We start from the raw sequence: 15,704 nt of genomic DNA, 5'->3' as shown, positions 1-15,704 counted from the left end.
GGTGTGGGGAGTCTGACAGGGCCCAGGGTCGGACCTCCTGGCTGTTTCCATGTACTCCAGCTCCCCTGCCTCATGAATGGAGGGAGCAGACACGGGGCAGGCTTCTTGGGCCAAGGGCCTGACATAATCTGCAGTCCCCTAGTGGGGAGGTCAGGAGACCTGTGGAAGAAGGGCTGTGGGCCTTGCACTCCCTAGGTGCTCAATACATGTTTAATAATGAGTAACAGTCAGAGCCATCTTAGGATGAACAGTACTGACTCCAGAGGAAGTGAGCTCCTTGTTCTGTAGGAAGAAGGCAGGGAGACTACAGAGCTCTCCCCTGGGGACCAGAACCAGGTGCCCTATGGGGTCCCCCTGGGCTGTGAGGGCCTGTGACTTTTATTTACTTGATCTTTGATCAGTCATCTGTGAGCCTTCTGATGGTCAGTCCTCTGAGCCCTGCAGACCCAGCTGAACCAGTCTTGGTACTGGCTTTTCAGTGGTTCCCTGGCGGGGGAGACAGGTGGGGCCCAGACAGCAATAATACAGTAATCAGTGCTGCAGCAGAGGGCAGAGAAGGGGCATCTCTGAAGGTGTCTGGGAACGTTTTCCAGAGAAGGACACATCTGAGTGGGTATGAAGTGGGGCATGATACCCGAATTCATGAACTGTGCTGGGTTCTGCCCTGGGGAAGAGAGAGGAGATAGCTGGGTGGGAAATGGGCACGTGCCCACAAGCCAAAGAGCTGGAGGGTCCCGGGCAGGCAGTGCTGTTGGCTGACGCAGTCTCCTCGGCTACCTTCCCTTTCCCTTGGCCTCCCCACCAGGCGTTCACACCTCCCCTGGCTGAAGATCTGCTGGCCCGGGATTTTGAGCGGCTTGGGCGCCTACCCTACAAAGCTGGCCTGAGCCTACAGCGGGCCCAGGAGGGCTGGTTCTCCCTCACTGGCTCTGAGCTCCGTGCTGTCTTCCCAGAGGGGCCCTGTGAGGAGCCGCTACAGCTTCGGAAACTGCAGGAGCTTTGTGCGTGGACCCAGCCCTGGGCCCCTAACTTCTAGGACACCCCATCCTGGGCTCCCAGGCCCCCAGCCCCTCCCTGGAAGTCTGAACTCTACCCTGGTCTGGCTAGAAGGAGCCAGCCTGTCCTCTTATGTGCTCTCCTGCCCTTGGGGTATTATCTCAGCAACTCCATGTATTGGGGGGTGGGTCCCAGGGAATGTATGTACCCAGAGAAGCTCAGGAGGGAGTCGGTTGGGGACCATGAACACGGCCTCACCTCGACCGGCCCCCTCCACAGCCGTCCAAGGGGACAGCGAGAACCAGGTGCTGGTGCTGGTGGAGCGAAGGAGGTGAGCCTTGGACTCCCTAGGGGGCTCCGAGAAGCCTGGGGCAGTCTGAGAGGCTTGGGAGGGGTCCGGCAGGGATGAGCCCCCAAGTGACGGACTATCTCCCGCCCCCCCCCCCAGGACGCTGTACATCCAGGGGGAGCGACGGCTGGATTTCACAGGCTGGCTGGGGGCCATCCAGAAAGCAGCGGCCAGCTCAGGGGACACGCTGTCGGAGCAGCAGCTCGGAGACTCAGATATCCCGGTGATTGTGTACCGCTGTGTGGACTACATCACGCAGTGTGGTGAGCCCCGCCCCCGCGATGCAGGCCCCGCCCCACCCGGGGAGACTGCCCTCCTGCCCGCCCCCTTCCAGGCCAAGCCCCGCCTTCCCAGGATCCCTCTGACGTAGCTGTGAGGTCCCGCCCCGCCCCCTCCCCACTCAGTCCCACCCCTCTCCAGGCTTGACGTCTGAGGGCATCTACCGCAAGTGCGGGCAGACTTCAAAGACTCAGCGGCTGCTGGAGAGCCTGCGGCAGGACGCTAGGTCTGTGCGCCTCAAGGAGGGGGAGCAGCACGTGGACGATGTCTCCTCAGCACTCAAGCGCTTCCTGCGAGACCTGCCTGATGGGCTCTTCACTCGCGCCCAGCGCCTGGCCTGGCTGGACACCTCAGGTGGGCCCCGCAGTCCTTGTCCAGCCTGAGACCCGGGCTGGTGCTGCTGGCTCGGCCAGTCCTATCCCAGGATTCCCTCCCTTCCACTCCCCATCCATGCACTTGGACACTTGGACGAGGCATGCCCCAGGGGACAAGCTCCAGTTCCCCTCCCTTCCTCTGCTTCTCCTTCCATTGTCACTCTAAACAGAACCAGGAAGTGCTGTCTGCTAGGGTGAGAGGCAGAGCAGCCAGAGGGGTGGGACAAGGGAGGTGGCTGGTGTGGGGGGGCTTCTTGAGCTGATCTATCTCTCCTCACCCAGAGATTGAGGATGAGGAAGAGAAGGTCTCCAGGTACCGAGAGCTCCTGGCTCGTCTGCCTCCAGTCAACCGTGCCACAGTGAAGGCCCTTATCAGCCACCTGTACTGGTGAGGAATGTTACTGTGGTATGGCTCTGGGGGGATAGGGTGGAAAAGATTCTTCTCCCAGCCTGGCCAGCTGCCCTCTTCTCAGAACCAGGTAGGCCTGGGAACTGAATGACTTTTGATGTGCCCTGATCTTGGACACTTTTGTCTCCCAACTTACTTCCTGCAGGGCGGGTGGAATAGAGGAGGTTTCAGCTAGGACCCAGGGGACCTTGGCCAGTTCTCCCAGCTTTCCAGCTCTGTTCCTTTCCAGGACCCCAAGCATGGCCAGAAAGACTGTGCCTCTTAACTAGTGGTGCAGTCTGACCAGGACCTTTCCTGGCCTGACTCCGGGAGCCAGTCATGGACCTGCTTGGAACTAGGAAGGTGAAGTGGGGAAGTTCTGGACCAGACTTCTCACTCGAGCTTTCTGTCTTCCGCTGTCCAGCGTCCAGTGCTTCTCAGACACAAACCAGATGAACACACACAACTTGGCTATTGTGTTTGGGCCCACGCTCTTCCAGACTGATGGGCAGGACTACAAGGCTGGCCGTGTGGTGGAAGACCTCATCAGCCACTATGTGGTGGTGTTTAGTGTGCGTCCTCGGCCAGTGGGCAGTGGAGGGCAGGGGTGAGACTCGCGGGTGGCAGCGATCATCTCTCTGTGTCTCCCCCCTCCCAGGTAGATGAGGAGGAGCTGAGGAAGCAGAAGGAGGAGATCACTGCCATTGTGAAGATGCGTGTGGCTGGCACTGCCAGTGGGACCCAGGTGAAAGACAGGGCCTGGGGGAGGGGGCTCGGGACAGCTGCCTGCACCCACTGCCCAGACCTCTGGCTGAGCCCTGTCTCCTCGCAGCACGCCGGTGACTTCATCTGTACGGTGTACCTGGAGGAGAAGAAGGCGGACACAGAACAGCATATCAAGGTGGGGGCGAGGGACCTAGAAGCCAGGGGACCAGGAAAGGCAGATTGGGCCAGGCATAGGCTCAGGTGACCAGGGGAGCAGAAATTCCATCCCAAGGGGGAGCCCTCGTTTGGAACTTGTATGTGGCTGGTGCCAGGGCCTCTTTGCCTCCTCCCCACCCAGCTCCTCAGGAGCACTTAGAGACACTCCCCCAGCACCCCGGGACTCCAGAGGGCCTGAGGGGCGGGCTCAGCTCCTGGATCACACAATGAGGTTGTGGCGGGGCAGGGGCAGGGGCAGGGTGGGATGACCTCTTCCTCCTCGGCCACTGCAGATCCCGGCATCCATGACAGCTGAGGAGCTCACCCTGGAGATCTTGGATCGCAGGAATGTGGGCATCAGGGAGAGGGACTACTGGACCTGCTTCGAGGTCAATGAGAGGGAGGAGGCAGGTGGGTGGCCACCAGGATTGGTGCAGAGTATGGCATGGCCCGTACCTGTCTGGGCTGCAGTCCCAGTCTGTCCTCCCCTGCCCCGCAGTGTGGCGACAGTGGTGGTCAAGGGAGTGTTGGATGACGGATGTTTCTGTCACGTGGTCATCTCAGTGATGGTGGCGATAGTGTGCTGGCAGGGGTTGAGGTGATGGCTGTAATGTGGCTGATGGGAAGGGCGATGAAGGAGGTAGGTGGTGTTGGCTATGACGATGCTTTCTCCGTGTCAGAATGGTGTTGCTTGCAAGGGCGGTGGTACTGAATTTGGTAATGGGATTGGTGATGAAGGGAGTAGTAGGTGGTGATGGCCATGCAAGAGGGGTGGGGTGTGGTGGTGTTTGTGAGGGTAGTGGTAAAGGAGGTGATAAAGGCATTTTAGGATAAAGGATGGTCTTAATAGCAGTGGTGGATGAGGGTATATCTGTTCATTTGTTTTCCTGTGATTTGTTGAGTGCCGGCCACTGGGCTGGGGAGCCAGACACAAGGTCCCTCCCATCACGGGGGTTAGTGTGGTCTGGAATGGACACCAATGCCGCGATCGCCGCAATAACCTACAGCCGAGGCGGTGGTAACTGCTGTGCAGGGAGGGCCACAGCACCCTCAGTGCTCGTAACAGGCTCTCTGGCTTTGCAGTCCCTGTGCTAGGAGGTGAAGAAGAGTAGGCGTTACTTGGTAAAGGGGGAGAAAAGCGCCTCCAGGCAGTGGGAGTGGCACAGGCGAATGTCTCGTGGTGGCCATGGACTCACCCTTCTGAGGAGCTTGAGATGGCAGTGAAGGGGTTGTGTCACGGGGTGAGCCTGGAGGCAGAGACGGAGGCGGCCACCGGACCTGACCGCCATGCAAGGCCATTGAAGGGTTAGCGATGGGAGTTTGGAGAGGTTGTTCCTTGCTGTTGGGTAGGGAGAGGTGGGGGCGGGAAACAAGACACACGCTGGAGACCACATGGAAGACCACGGCGTTAGTCCAAGGACAAATGGTAACTCGGGCCAGCATGGCAACAATGATGGACAGAAGCGAAGAGATTCGACATATGGAGGGAAGATGGGGAGGCTTTGTTTCTGGCTTGAGTGGTTTGGTGGGTGGTGTTTTCCTTGACAGGGACACACAGGAAAGATGGCTGCTTGGTTTTGGACGTGTGGGTTGGAGCAGCTTTGGTCCTGGGCAGATGTGTCGAGCCTGAAGCTCAGGTGTGGAAAGGGCGGTCCTGTTGGTGGCGTGCTGTGGTGCTAGTAGGCGTTGGGAGTGGACGGAGCCCGGGGACATACGTGTGTGCTCCAGGCCTTGGCGCTGTAAGGCCACACTGTGACCACAGGTGTGACCTCTCCCCAGAGCGCCCCCTGCACTTTGCGGAGAAGGTGCTGCCCATCCTGCACGGGCTGGGCACAGACAGCTACCTGGTGGTGAAGAGGCACCCGTCCATGGAGGCCATGCTGCTGTACCTGGGTAGGTGGTGTACCGGGGGGGGGGGGGCCTGCAGGGCTGGGTAGGCTGGTGGGTCCCTTCATCTGGAGCCTGGGCAGGAGCTGCTCAGGCAGAGGGGGCCTCGCGGGCAGGCCTCTCTGGTGGCGGGAACAGGCTGGGGCGGTTTCCTTCACCTGGGGACCCTCCCCTGGGTGTCCATGTCCTTGGGCCAGCGGTCGGGGCAGCCCATGCCCACTCCAGTCTTCCCCCAGCCAGCCATGTGGGCGACACCAAGCACGGCATGATGAAGTTCCGTGAGGACCGTAGCCTCCTGGGCCTGGGCCTGCCCTCGGGTGGCTTTCACGATCGATACTTCATCCTCAACAGCAGCTGCCTGCGGCTCTACAAGGAGATCCGGGTGAGTGACCCCAGTGGGTCCGGCCGTGCAATGAGCACTGGCGCCCAAGTGTGCTCACACACCCGTTCACAAACATTTGCCAGTGCCCGCCAGTGGGAGCATCCCCATCGCGGGGTCCGGGGACAGCACAGTGGCGGGGGAGAGCTATAGACTCTCAGGGCCCTTCTGCTGTGGCCCTCGGTGGCCACTCTTCTGTGCCCTGGGGCCCCACGAGGCTCTAGTGCCTGCATGCCATCACATCAGGCTCATGCCGTCTCACCTGCGCCTGTGCCTTGTCATGGCACCTGCAAGAACATGCCGCATGGTGGCAGCCCCCACATGTGGCCCCTGCAGGCCTCGCCACTTCACAGGTCGTCCCTCCTCCATGCCCACTCTGTCCACATGCCAGGTGTCCTCCCAGATCTTGGCACCCCTCCCCCAGCATCTTCTGTACGTACCTGCCACAGCCTACCATGCACCACTACACACACTGTCCTGGCTCTGGACCTGGACCTCCTTCTTCCATAACCCTGATCCTCTGTCAAACAGAGCCAGAGGCCGTGGAGCGGGGCCCCTGAGACCGTGAGTAGCTATGAGCCAACTGCCAGCTTCCTTACACCGCCTGGGGGCCAAGTGAGCCTGATGGGAGCCTGCGGACGCAGCCAGAGCTCATGGCCATCTCCAGGCATGGTTCCCTGACCCCTCACCAGTCAGCACTGGCTCCCACCCTGGGGATTGTGGCCTAGGCTCCTGCCCTTCATCCCAACCCTGCCCCAGAGTCCTTTCCCCAAGGGAGAACCCCCACCAGTTTTCCAAAGGACTCAGTGTGGAGGCTGTGGAGCCAGTAACGGAGGCCCCTAGGTTTGAATTACAGCTCTGACCCTCATCTCCCACCACCCCTGCGGCCATTCTCTCCCCAGCCCTGGAGAGAGTTTCAAGAGTGTCAGAATGTCCATTCTACTGACCTGATCCTAAAATGCTGGGATGGGACTACATAGGCCTGTGGTATGATCCCACCTGTGGTAGGAGTTCCCACTCAGCCTCCCTGGCTGCTTGCCAGCCCTTATGTGCACACCTCTGGGAGAGGGGAGATTATCCACTTCTCCCTCGGGACTGCCCTATCCCTAGAGGGATAGTTCTGCCTGGCAGAGGCCCTGACTCAAGTTCAGCTGAGAATCTGCCTCCTGTGATGCTCCCAGCTATGCCTCAGGGGCCACAAAGCATAGATGCCCTGCAGAGGTGGGCAGCAGAAGTGTGTTTCCAGGGGCGCCTGGGTGGCTCAGTCGTTAGCGTCTGCCTTCGGCTCAGGGCGTGATCCCGGAGTTCTGGGATCGAGCCCCACGTCAGGCTCTTCCACTGGGAGCCTGCTTCTTCCTCTCCCACTCCCTCTGCTTGTGTTCCCTCTGTCGCTGGCTGTCTCTCTCTCTGTCAAATAAATAAATAAAATCTTAAAAAAAAAAAAAAAAAGGTGTTTCCAAGCCTGGGGTTCTAGCCTGAGCTCCCACAGCTGCCCCCACCAGTGACTCCAGCCCTTCCTGTTCCTTGCCTCTCCTGAGGACACTGGACAGGCCTAGCTGCCATGGAGGGAGCAGAGCAGGTAGACCAGGACCCTCACCTCCCTCTCTTTGCACATTATACCTCTATTAATGTAGCCTGGGCTCCTACAGACCCTTGTGGGGAATGCCTCCTCTTCTCTCCTTTGCCTCCCTCTGTGATTACTTACTTCTGAGTCTGTTTGCCCCTGCACTCAGTCTCCCTTGGTTCTGGGATGTTATTTCCCCGACCCCCTCTTTATAGGGGTGCTTAGCCCCTTGGAGAAGAGCAAGACCCTCAGTGTGGGCAGAGGGGAAGGAGGATGGCTGAGGCACCTGGAAAAGCAGCTGCTGATCCCTTAGCATGGAGGGGAGAAGACAGGAGAACTAGAAAAAGAAAAAGATCTAATGTTTATCGAGCTAGGTTTAGTGCCCAGCCCTCCCCGTACTAGGACACGTAATCTCTCTATTGTCCTGTGAGGAGGGCTGTTGTCCCCATTTCACACGTGAGAAAACAGGCTTTGAGTGACTTGCCGAAGGTGATCTCTAGGTGGTAGCCTGGGAGTCAAACCCAGATTTTTTAGCATCAGTGTTCAACTCTTCCTTCCTTGAAGGAATCAAGGCCTCAGCAGCGGGGCTGATCAGTGCAGGACCAAGTGGTGCTCGCCGAATGGCAGCTAGTCCCTCTGCCCTGACCGAAGCCCCAGGAGGGTGAGGTTTGGCTACTGAGGTGTTGGTCATTCTGGTATTTGCTGGTTTATGGAGCAGCAGACAGAATATTTGAAATCGGGACAATATCCAGCAGTTCAGGATATGCAAACACCCAAGCCTCGTTCCGGGCATCTTCCGTTGTTAAAGACCTGGAGACTCCTGGGAAGGTCACATTCTAGAAAAATCTTGGTTCCAGCAGAGGTCTTTGAGCACCAGGGGGTGAACTTGATTCTCTTGCAGTGACCTCATACCTCAGAGATGCTGGAAACAGCTGTTTGATTAGAAACGAAGTCCCACCCGACTGACGTCCCCTTCCCGCTCCCTGTCTCAGCCACACTCCTGTCACATGGGGACCATGCATATGCCACACACACCAGAGCCTGAGCAAGTGGAGGTCTGAGGACAGGTTTTTTTGAATTCCGAGGGAGCCACAGCCTGGTTTGAATTCCTTGAGTCCCACAGTTCTTTCCACGCCCTGACTGGAACCGTCATCATTCCTGTGTCACACCCACGAGCCTGTTCCTTCCACTCTCAACTCACTCTACCCCTTGCTTCTGGTTCTCTTTCCCTGGCACCCACTGCTCAACTTCTTCCAGGCCCTCAGCCTGCTTTCCATTGCCTCAGCCTGCCGTCTTCCGTACTTGCAACCTAGTTTTCCCCACGTCCTTTCCGCTGTCCTGCCCGGAGCCTGCCATTTTCCCTGCCCACAGACCCATTTCTTTCACGACCTCTATCTCAAGTCATTCCTGTGACCTGGCTCCTTCCAGCCTGCCATCTGACGTCGTCAGTGCTCTCGGCCTGGCTTCTTCCCTGCCTGCATGGAGGTTTTCTTCCTTGCTGTATTCACCCACACCGCGTTTGCCCAGTATCCGCAGCCTGATTTCCCATCCCGCTGCCCTGTGTCCTCCTGTCCGCAGCCCAGTGTGCTCCAGGCCCTCTTGGCACATGGCCATTGTCATGTCAGGTGCTATGTGTAGGAGACATAGGGATCCCCCCTCAGGGCCTTGGTTCTCAGGGAGGGTCAGGGTAAAAGCAGGGCGAAAGGTCCTAGTAAGTCCTCTTAAACTACATCCCCTGTGACAGCACCCAAGTCCACTCACCCCTAGGCAGCCCATCCTTTTGCAGCCTCACAGGGAGTCTACCAATCCCCAAAACTTTCCACCTCCCTGGCCATCCTCTAGTCCCCTCTTTTCTGTTCCTGCTGAGGAGCCATGCCTGGGGGTGGCTGGGAGCAATGGTGGGAGCAGGGTGGAGGTGGCTCAATCTTTGACCCCCAGTTTTGGTTGTAAGTGAGTCCCCCTCCCCTACCATCCACCCTGGTGCCCGGCTGGTGCCTGGCGTGCCTGGTGGGGGCAGGGCTTCAAGCAGGTGGCTCCCAAAGCAAGAGGAAGGCTCTTTAGCTTGACGTTCAATCCGCCTCTTCCTTGGGGGTCACTGCTCCCATACCCCTGCCTCGGAGCCAGCCTGCTCCTTCCAAGCCCAGACCCATATGCAGAGGGGGGGCCAGAGGCGTGCTTGTCTGTGATCTACTGCCCCTCCCCAGTACATCGGTCTCTCGCTTTCTGACCTAGACCACTGGAAAGTTCTTCCTTTGGTCTACCAGACAGCCATCCTGCTTCAGCTTGAGTCATTAGCCTTCCCCTGGTGGAACCAAAGAGCTGGTAGCTGCTGATCCCACACGTCTTCTGGTCACACGGTCAACCCTGAAGCCTCCGTGGGGTGGAGAGGGGTGAGGAGTAAATCACCGGAGACAGGCAGGCCTAAGCAGCCCGCAGAGGCTCTCAGGTCCTACACGCTTGTTCAGTTTTGTGCCAGAGGGTGACGTGCAGACTTCTCCCTCCATGGACAGTCAGTTCAGCCTATGCTGCGAGTCAGTTCTCCGGTTTGTGGGGCCGCAGGGAGGGCCTGGAGATGACTGCTCTGTGTCGTCCTGCGGGAACAGCTGCCTCGGGGACTGAGGGTTGACTGTCTGATGCCGCTGCAGGGACAGAGGCCTGGGGGGCTCAGTTGGGCTGGATTGTGAACAGGAAGGGCTTTGTCCGGAAGGCTTCCTGGAGGAGGTTCCTTGTGCTGGGATGCAAAGGGGGTGGGGAGAGGGAGGTGGGAGGTACCCAGTCACTCCAATTCCTGCCCTGACTGAAGTGCCATCCCTCTGCCCTTGCCCACCCCAGAGTCACCGGCCTGAGAAGGAGTGGCCTGTCAGGAGTCTCAAAGTCTACCTGGGAGTGAAGAAGAAACTGCGGCCACCCACCTGGTGAGCTGGGGCCGGGACCTGGGAGAGCGCAGAACTGATGAGGGGGGCTTTGGACTTGACAGGGGTTGGTACCATAATTCTGAGGGTGCGGTCAGCAGCAGCAGTGTCACCTGGAAACATGAATAGCCCAGACTCTTGGTCCCACCCCAGACCTGCTGAGTCATGGACCCTGGGGGTGGGGCCAGCAGTCTGTGTGGTAACAAGCCATCCAGGGGACTCTGATGCGTGCTCATGTTTGCGAACCACTGGCCTGGATTGAAATCCTGTCACTGACTACCTCTGGGACCTTTCTGTGCCTCACTTCCCACATCTGTGGAATGCAGAAAATAATGGTATACCTGTATGTTTTTGAGATGGAAAGTGATGCATGGCCACTATTATTATTAATTGCAGTCGCCAGATCTGGTTTCCTGACTTTCTCCTCTCATCCGTGGGCTGTGCCCGTTGTCTCTCAGGGACTTGGGCAGGCCTGGGGGTGGGGTGGGGGTGGGGAGCCAGGGGCCTGGGAGGCTGGTGCGGGCTGAGAGGAAGAAGCAGTGGCCGGAACGTGCTGTGCTTGCAAGAACGCCCTGACCTCTGCCCCCTGGCTCTGGCCCAGGTGTCTGGGCTCTGTCCTGGGCACCTGGGCTCGGGGGCCTCTGTGGGCTGGCAAGTGACTCCACCTGCCCCCCTCTGCAGCTGGGGCTTCACAGTGGTGCACGAGACTGAGAAGCATGAGAAGCAGCAGTGGTGAGTGTGGGCCCTGGCCTGAGACCCCAGGCTGAGGAGAGATGGTTGCGTGTCCCCTTTGGTTGGGTCCTTTCACTGTCCACATCTGTGCCCTGCCCGGAGGCCCTGGGCTGGGGAGACAGGCGGGGTGTTCCGTGCTCAGCCTTGGGAGTGTCCCGATCTGTGCCCTACCCCGCAGGTACCTCTGCTGTGAGACGCAGATGGAACTCCGGGAGTGGTTTGCCACCTTCCTCTTTGTGCAGGTACCGGGGGGCGGGGGGGTCCTGGGAGGCTTCCATTCTGGGGAATGGGACTGTTTGTTTCTTCGCTATCTTGGCCACCAATTGCTTCAAGGAGATTTTGCGTTGCTTTTAACTCATTTGTTAGTTCATTCACTCAGTAAGCCCTTCCTAGAGTCCATGCTGGTCCAGCCCCAAGCCAGGTGTGGTAGAGACAGGGTGGAGACCCCTGCCCTCAGGCATCCCCAGGTGGAAAAGAACACAGACCTAGAAGTGGCCTGTTAAATAGCCCAGTGTGGTCAGTGTGTGGAAACAGAGAAAAGCTTGGGGGCCCTCCCTGGGGGAGGTTGTGGGTGGGTGGGTGGGGAAGGCATCAGGGAGGGGGTGTCATGGGAGCTGAGTCTGAGGAGGCCTTCACCGCACAGGACGCGGGCAGAGGGAACAGTTGATCAGCAGAGGCATGGCAGGAGAACTACAGCTTGCCCTGTGGGGTGCAAAGAGAGAAGGCAGGAGTCCCAGAAGTTGACACTGGAAAGGGAGTCAGGAGCCAGATCTCAAAGAGCCTTGAAGGCCATTCCCAGGAAGCCGAAGTTGACCTAGTCAGCATTTTGAAGGGAGAGTTAGAAGCAAGAAAGTGGTGTGCAGGTTCGTGTCTGAGAGGGCTCGTTCTGGATGCGGCGTGCTGGGGAGGACAGACTGAGGGAGTCGGGTGGCTGCTGCAGCGGGCCAGGTGGGTACAGGCTAGGAAGGGCTTGGAGCCAGAGTAGGGCCAGGGTTGGGGGAGAGGGTTGGACTCAAGCCATAGATTTTAAACCAGAGCTTAGAATTATTTAGGGAAAAGGAAGACAGAACTGTACCAGGGCCCTGAGCTGAGTCCTTTTAGCCCTGAGCTTCCTGGCGGTCAAGCCTAAAGGGAAACAGGTGGATTCTATAGTTTTCTTGGTTTCTGATGAAAGGAGGCAGACACATGTTCCTCTAGAACTGTTTTCTTGGTGCCGCGTTCTTGGAGCTGTTTGCGGACCTGGAGGTGGGAGTTGTTGAGTAACATCACGGGCTGGGTTTTGCCAAGGATACAGTCATGTTCTCCTCTAACAGCTGCTTCTCATATTGACTGGGATCAAAGCGGAGGGTGTCACCTCAGATCACAGCTGCACGCATTTCTGGGAAGGGCGGGTGGGTCCGAGCTGAGCGTCTGGGTGAGCTGAGTGCCCTCCTCTTGCCTGCTCCCCAGCACGACGGGCTGGTGTGGCCCTCGGAGCCCTCCCGTGTGTCCCGGGCAGTGCCTGAGGTCCGGCTGGGCAGCGTATCCTTGATCCCCCTGCGTGGCAGTGAGAACGAGATGCGCCGGAGTGTGGCCGCCTTCGCTGCGGACCCCCTTTCTGTGAGTGGCTTTCTGTCCCTATGGGCAGAGGGCTGGGGCCTGGCTGGGGTCCGCCTTCCCCGAGTCACCTCTCCACATCTCCTGATTGCCAGCCCCGCCCCCTCCCTCCGTCCTCCTACCAATCCTGACAGGCTCTTCTGGTTGGCGTAGTTCACAGGAGCCCCCTCTTTGGCTGGCCCTGGGGGACCCCAGCTGACCTGAGCACTCCCAGGCCAGCGTGACAGAGGAGCTGCAGAAGCTGCAGCAGGGCCGCCGGCCCCTGTGAACCCTCACAACGCGCTTATGGAATCTGGGCTTCTGTGCCTTCCCACAGCTCCTCCGCAACGTCTGAGCGGGCGGGAGCCAGCCCCTGCCTCTGGGACTCCGCGGCCGTGAAGCCTTCCTGTTCAGACACCCTCATGCCCTACGTGCCTGGTGTGAACCAGCAGGGGGCGCATGAGGAAGCCGCACCCCCACACCCCGCATCCTGACCGCAGCGCGGGGTTCCCTGGCCAGGAAGTGGAGGGCAGCAGGCTCGGCCTGAGGAGGAACCCCTCACGGGCTCTGTCCAGGTGCTCAGCCCTCCTGGCTTGGCCTGCTCCCCATCCAGGGTAACCCACCCTGAGTTTGAGGGGTTGGAGAGATGGGATGGGCATCAGTCAGGAACTCTGGAGGACCACCATCCTTGCAGAGGCCCAAGGCCCTGGGGCCCCGCTGGAAGGGTGCCCACCCCCTTGTCCCAGACTCCAGAACAGCAAAAAGTGGGTGCTCTAAAGGAGCATTCAGCTGGGATGGGGAGGGAGCTCTTGGGTATGTTTCTCTGTAGCCTAGAGCTGGGCCCGGGAGGCTTCAGGAGCCCCCTCCAGTCTAGGCTGACTGGGAGGGCCCAGGCTGCCTGGTGCCCCTTCCCCACTTTGGGGGCCTTTTGATAATATAAACGTATCTGTATATTTTATCCTATGTTGCCGAGGCCTGTGATTGGTTGGGGGTTTTAGGTGTTCTGGTGTAGGAGGAGCCAGGAGTTCAAGAGGCCCAGAGGTGAGTGCCTAGTGCCCTGAAGCTGGGGGGACCCAGGCCCTGAGCTGTTTAGCCACTCCCTTCTGCCCCAGGCGGAGCCATGGCCCAGTCCATGCCATCCGCCATCCCCATTGCACGCCGGTGCAGACAGGCTGGGAAGGCCGGTCCTGACCCTGGCCAGGACAGACCCCAGCTGGAGCGAGCCCCTTTCCCTGCTGCAGTCTAGAGTCTGGGCAGGGGCCTGGGTGTAGCATGTGAGTGACTCAGGACAGCCCCCCACCGGCCCCTCTGAGACACAAGGTCACAGAGTCACAGGAGCCTTATTAAATTAGGAAGAAGAGTCTCAGGTGTCCCTTGGTCCCTATGCATGCCCCTCCAGAGGCGGGCCCTGCCTTACCCCAGGAGGCTGCCCTCACTGGGCGCTGCCTGGTTGTCTCCTCCAGGAAGACAAGGCCCTGGCAAGTGGGGGAGATAACGAGCTGCTCAGAGACCTATTTGGGACTCCCTGGGAAGGTGCCAGACACCACATTCCTGCCTCTGCCTAGAGCCTCATTACCGGCCTCTCTCCAGGGGCTCAGCAGGCAGACAGGCTGACCTCCCAGCCTTAGCCTCAGCCGGTGGGGGCTGGGCAGAGGGGGTGGAGATGGGTCACATGACCTCTGATTCATAGGATCTGGCTCTGGTAAAGGCTGGTGTGTGGATGGAGTCTTGGGGACCTGAAGTTTTCTCCAGGTTCCGTGTTCCAGTCTCTCTCTCTCTCTCTCTCTTTTTTTAAAGATTTTATTTATTTATTTGACAGAGAGACAGCCAGCAAGAGAGGGAACACAGGCAGGGGGAGTGGGAGAGGGAGAAGCAGGCTCCCAGCAGAGGAGCCTGATGTGGGGCTCGATCCCAGGACTCTGGGATCACACCCTGAGCCAAAGACAGACACTTAACGACTGAGCCACGCAAGCGTCCCCTGTGTTCCAGTCTCTTGAGAAGGGGAGGTGGATGCTAGACTGGAATGGGTTTCCTGGCCAGTTTCACAGACTGGGGCTAAGCCCCTTGAGTCTCCCACCCTTATCCTACCCTAGGTGGGCTGCTCCAGGCCAGGCTGACCATTCTGCCGGCAGCTAGGACAAGATTATTGTCCAAGTGCTCAGGGTCTGGAATTCTTCCCTGGATCTGACCTTGGACAGACCAGCTAGTTCTGAGGCCTAGAGAGAGGGTGGGGGAGACTGGAAATGCCCCAGTGCTAGGCTGCCAGTGTCACTGCCCAGGCTCAGGGATTGGTTGCAGTGACTCAATTGGGCCACCAGGGGGCAGCCATGGATAGCTCAACATTCCTGGTCCTAGAACAGGTTCTGGAGACCACAGTGAGGCTGTCCTGCCCAGGCCTTGTTCTGCTGGAGTGTGGCGTGGGACCTGGCCCTGCCTTCGACTCCAAGACTAGTGATATTCTGGAAGGCCAGGATCTAGGAGCCAGAAGGAGAGAATAGTCCTTTTCCAAGTACCCACTGTGGGTCAGCACCTATGCTCTCTGCACGCTCCTCCTGGCAGAGGAAGAAAGGCTCAGAGAAGGGAGGTGACTTGCCCAAGGTCACAGCTCTCCTGAATCAGGGCTGAGGTCCATTTCTACAATCCCACTTTCAGGGGGAGGGGGTCTCCCTCTTCCACGTCCCTCCTGATTTCAGCTCTTCTCTCTCCTCTCATTAGTGGCCCCATATGTCCCTCGGGGAAGGGGATCTGTACTGTCAGGAGTTAATGATAACTTAAAGTGCTTTCCCTTGGGGTCAGGGACAACATCCCAACAGGAGCCTTCAGGCCTCAACCTTAGTGAATTATGGCAATGACAACAGTGTAATGGGTGGATTAGGGGAGGAGGCTCTGCTGGTCTTGGTCACAAGGACGCCTAGAAATGGGGCCTCTTGGGACCCTGAGTGGTTTATATTCACGTATTATTTGAGGTTGGGATGGGGGGGAGGGGTAGGATGTGTGAAGATCCCAGAGCTAGACGCTGAGGATGTGGGGAGCAGCTCTTGAAGAGGAGGGGGCTTTCTGGAGGAGGAGGTGCCCCCACGCTGGCCCTGAAAACTGGAAGCCTTGCCAGGTGCACATGGTAGGGAGGGGTGCAAGCCAGGGTGAGGGCGGGTTGAGGTGTTGGGAGAGAAGGACCAGGCAACCCAAGTCTCCCCACAGTGAACCCTGGGAGAGAAGGCTGTGGCAAGTCCGTCTGGGTGGTGAGGGCATTGTGGATGGAGAGGGAGGAAGGAAGGGGGGAAGGGCTGGGTGATGGGATGAGATGTCTGTCTGTCTGTCTCTGTCTCTCTGCTACCTCCTTCCTGCTCA

The 15,704-nt window shown here is 58.8% G+C and overlaps 1 protein-coding gene across 6 annotated transcripts in view; it reads left to right on the top strand.

Moving 5' to 3' along the window:
• The window catches only part of ARAP1 (ArfGAP with RhoGAP domain, ankyrin repeat and PH domain 1), a 62,297-nt gene extending 48,983 nt beyond the window's left edge, over positions 1 to 13,314 (top strand). For 3 of the 6 annotated variants that reach the window (XM_045816167.2, XM_045816166.2, XM_045816171.2), the window contains 17 exons: positions 806 to 1,001; positions 1,276 to 1,327; positions 1,445 to 1,608; positions 1,766 to 1,978; positions 2,281 to 2,386; positions 2,811 to 2,958; positions 3,045 to 3,131; positions 3,219 to 3,287; positions 3,601 to 3,718; positions 5,087 to 5,200; positions 5,431 to 5,576; positions 6,105 to 6,137; positions 9,970 to 10,052; positions 10,731 to 10,781; positions 10,960 to 11,023; positions 12,231 to 12,380; positions 12,531 to 12,687. In XM_045816167.2, the coding sequence (XP_045672123.1) occupies positions 806 to 1,001; positions 1,276 to 1,327; positions 1,445 to 1,608; positions 1,766 to 1,978; positions 2,281 to 2,386; positions 2,811 to 2,958; positions 3,045 to 3,131; positions 3,219 to 3,287; positions 3,601 to 3,718; positions 5,087 to 5,200; positions 5,431 to 5,576; positions 6,105 to 6,137; positions 9,970 to 10,052; positions 10,731 to 10,781; positions 10,960 to 11,023; positions 12,231 to 12,380; positions 12,531 to 12,581 (1,845 nt within the window). In that variant the 3' untranslated portion in view covers positions 12,582 to 12,687. The other 3 variants (XM_045816168.2, XM_045816170.2, XM_045816169.2) reach the window with 3 other exon arrangements.
• The last annotated feature ends 2,390 nt before the right edge of the window (positions 13,315 to 15,704 follow it).

This window comes from Ursus americanus, chromosome 16 (assembly GCF_024610735.1).
Source record: "Ursus americanus isolate L20-20 chromosome 16, mUrsAme1.1.p, whole genome shotgun sequence".
Lineage (NCBI taxonomy): Eukaryota > Metazoa > Chordata > Mammalia > Carnivora > Ursidae > Ursus > Ursus americanus.
This window is presented reverse-complemented; position numbering and strand designations above follow the sequence as displayed.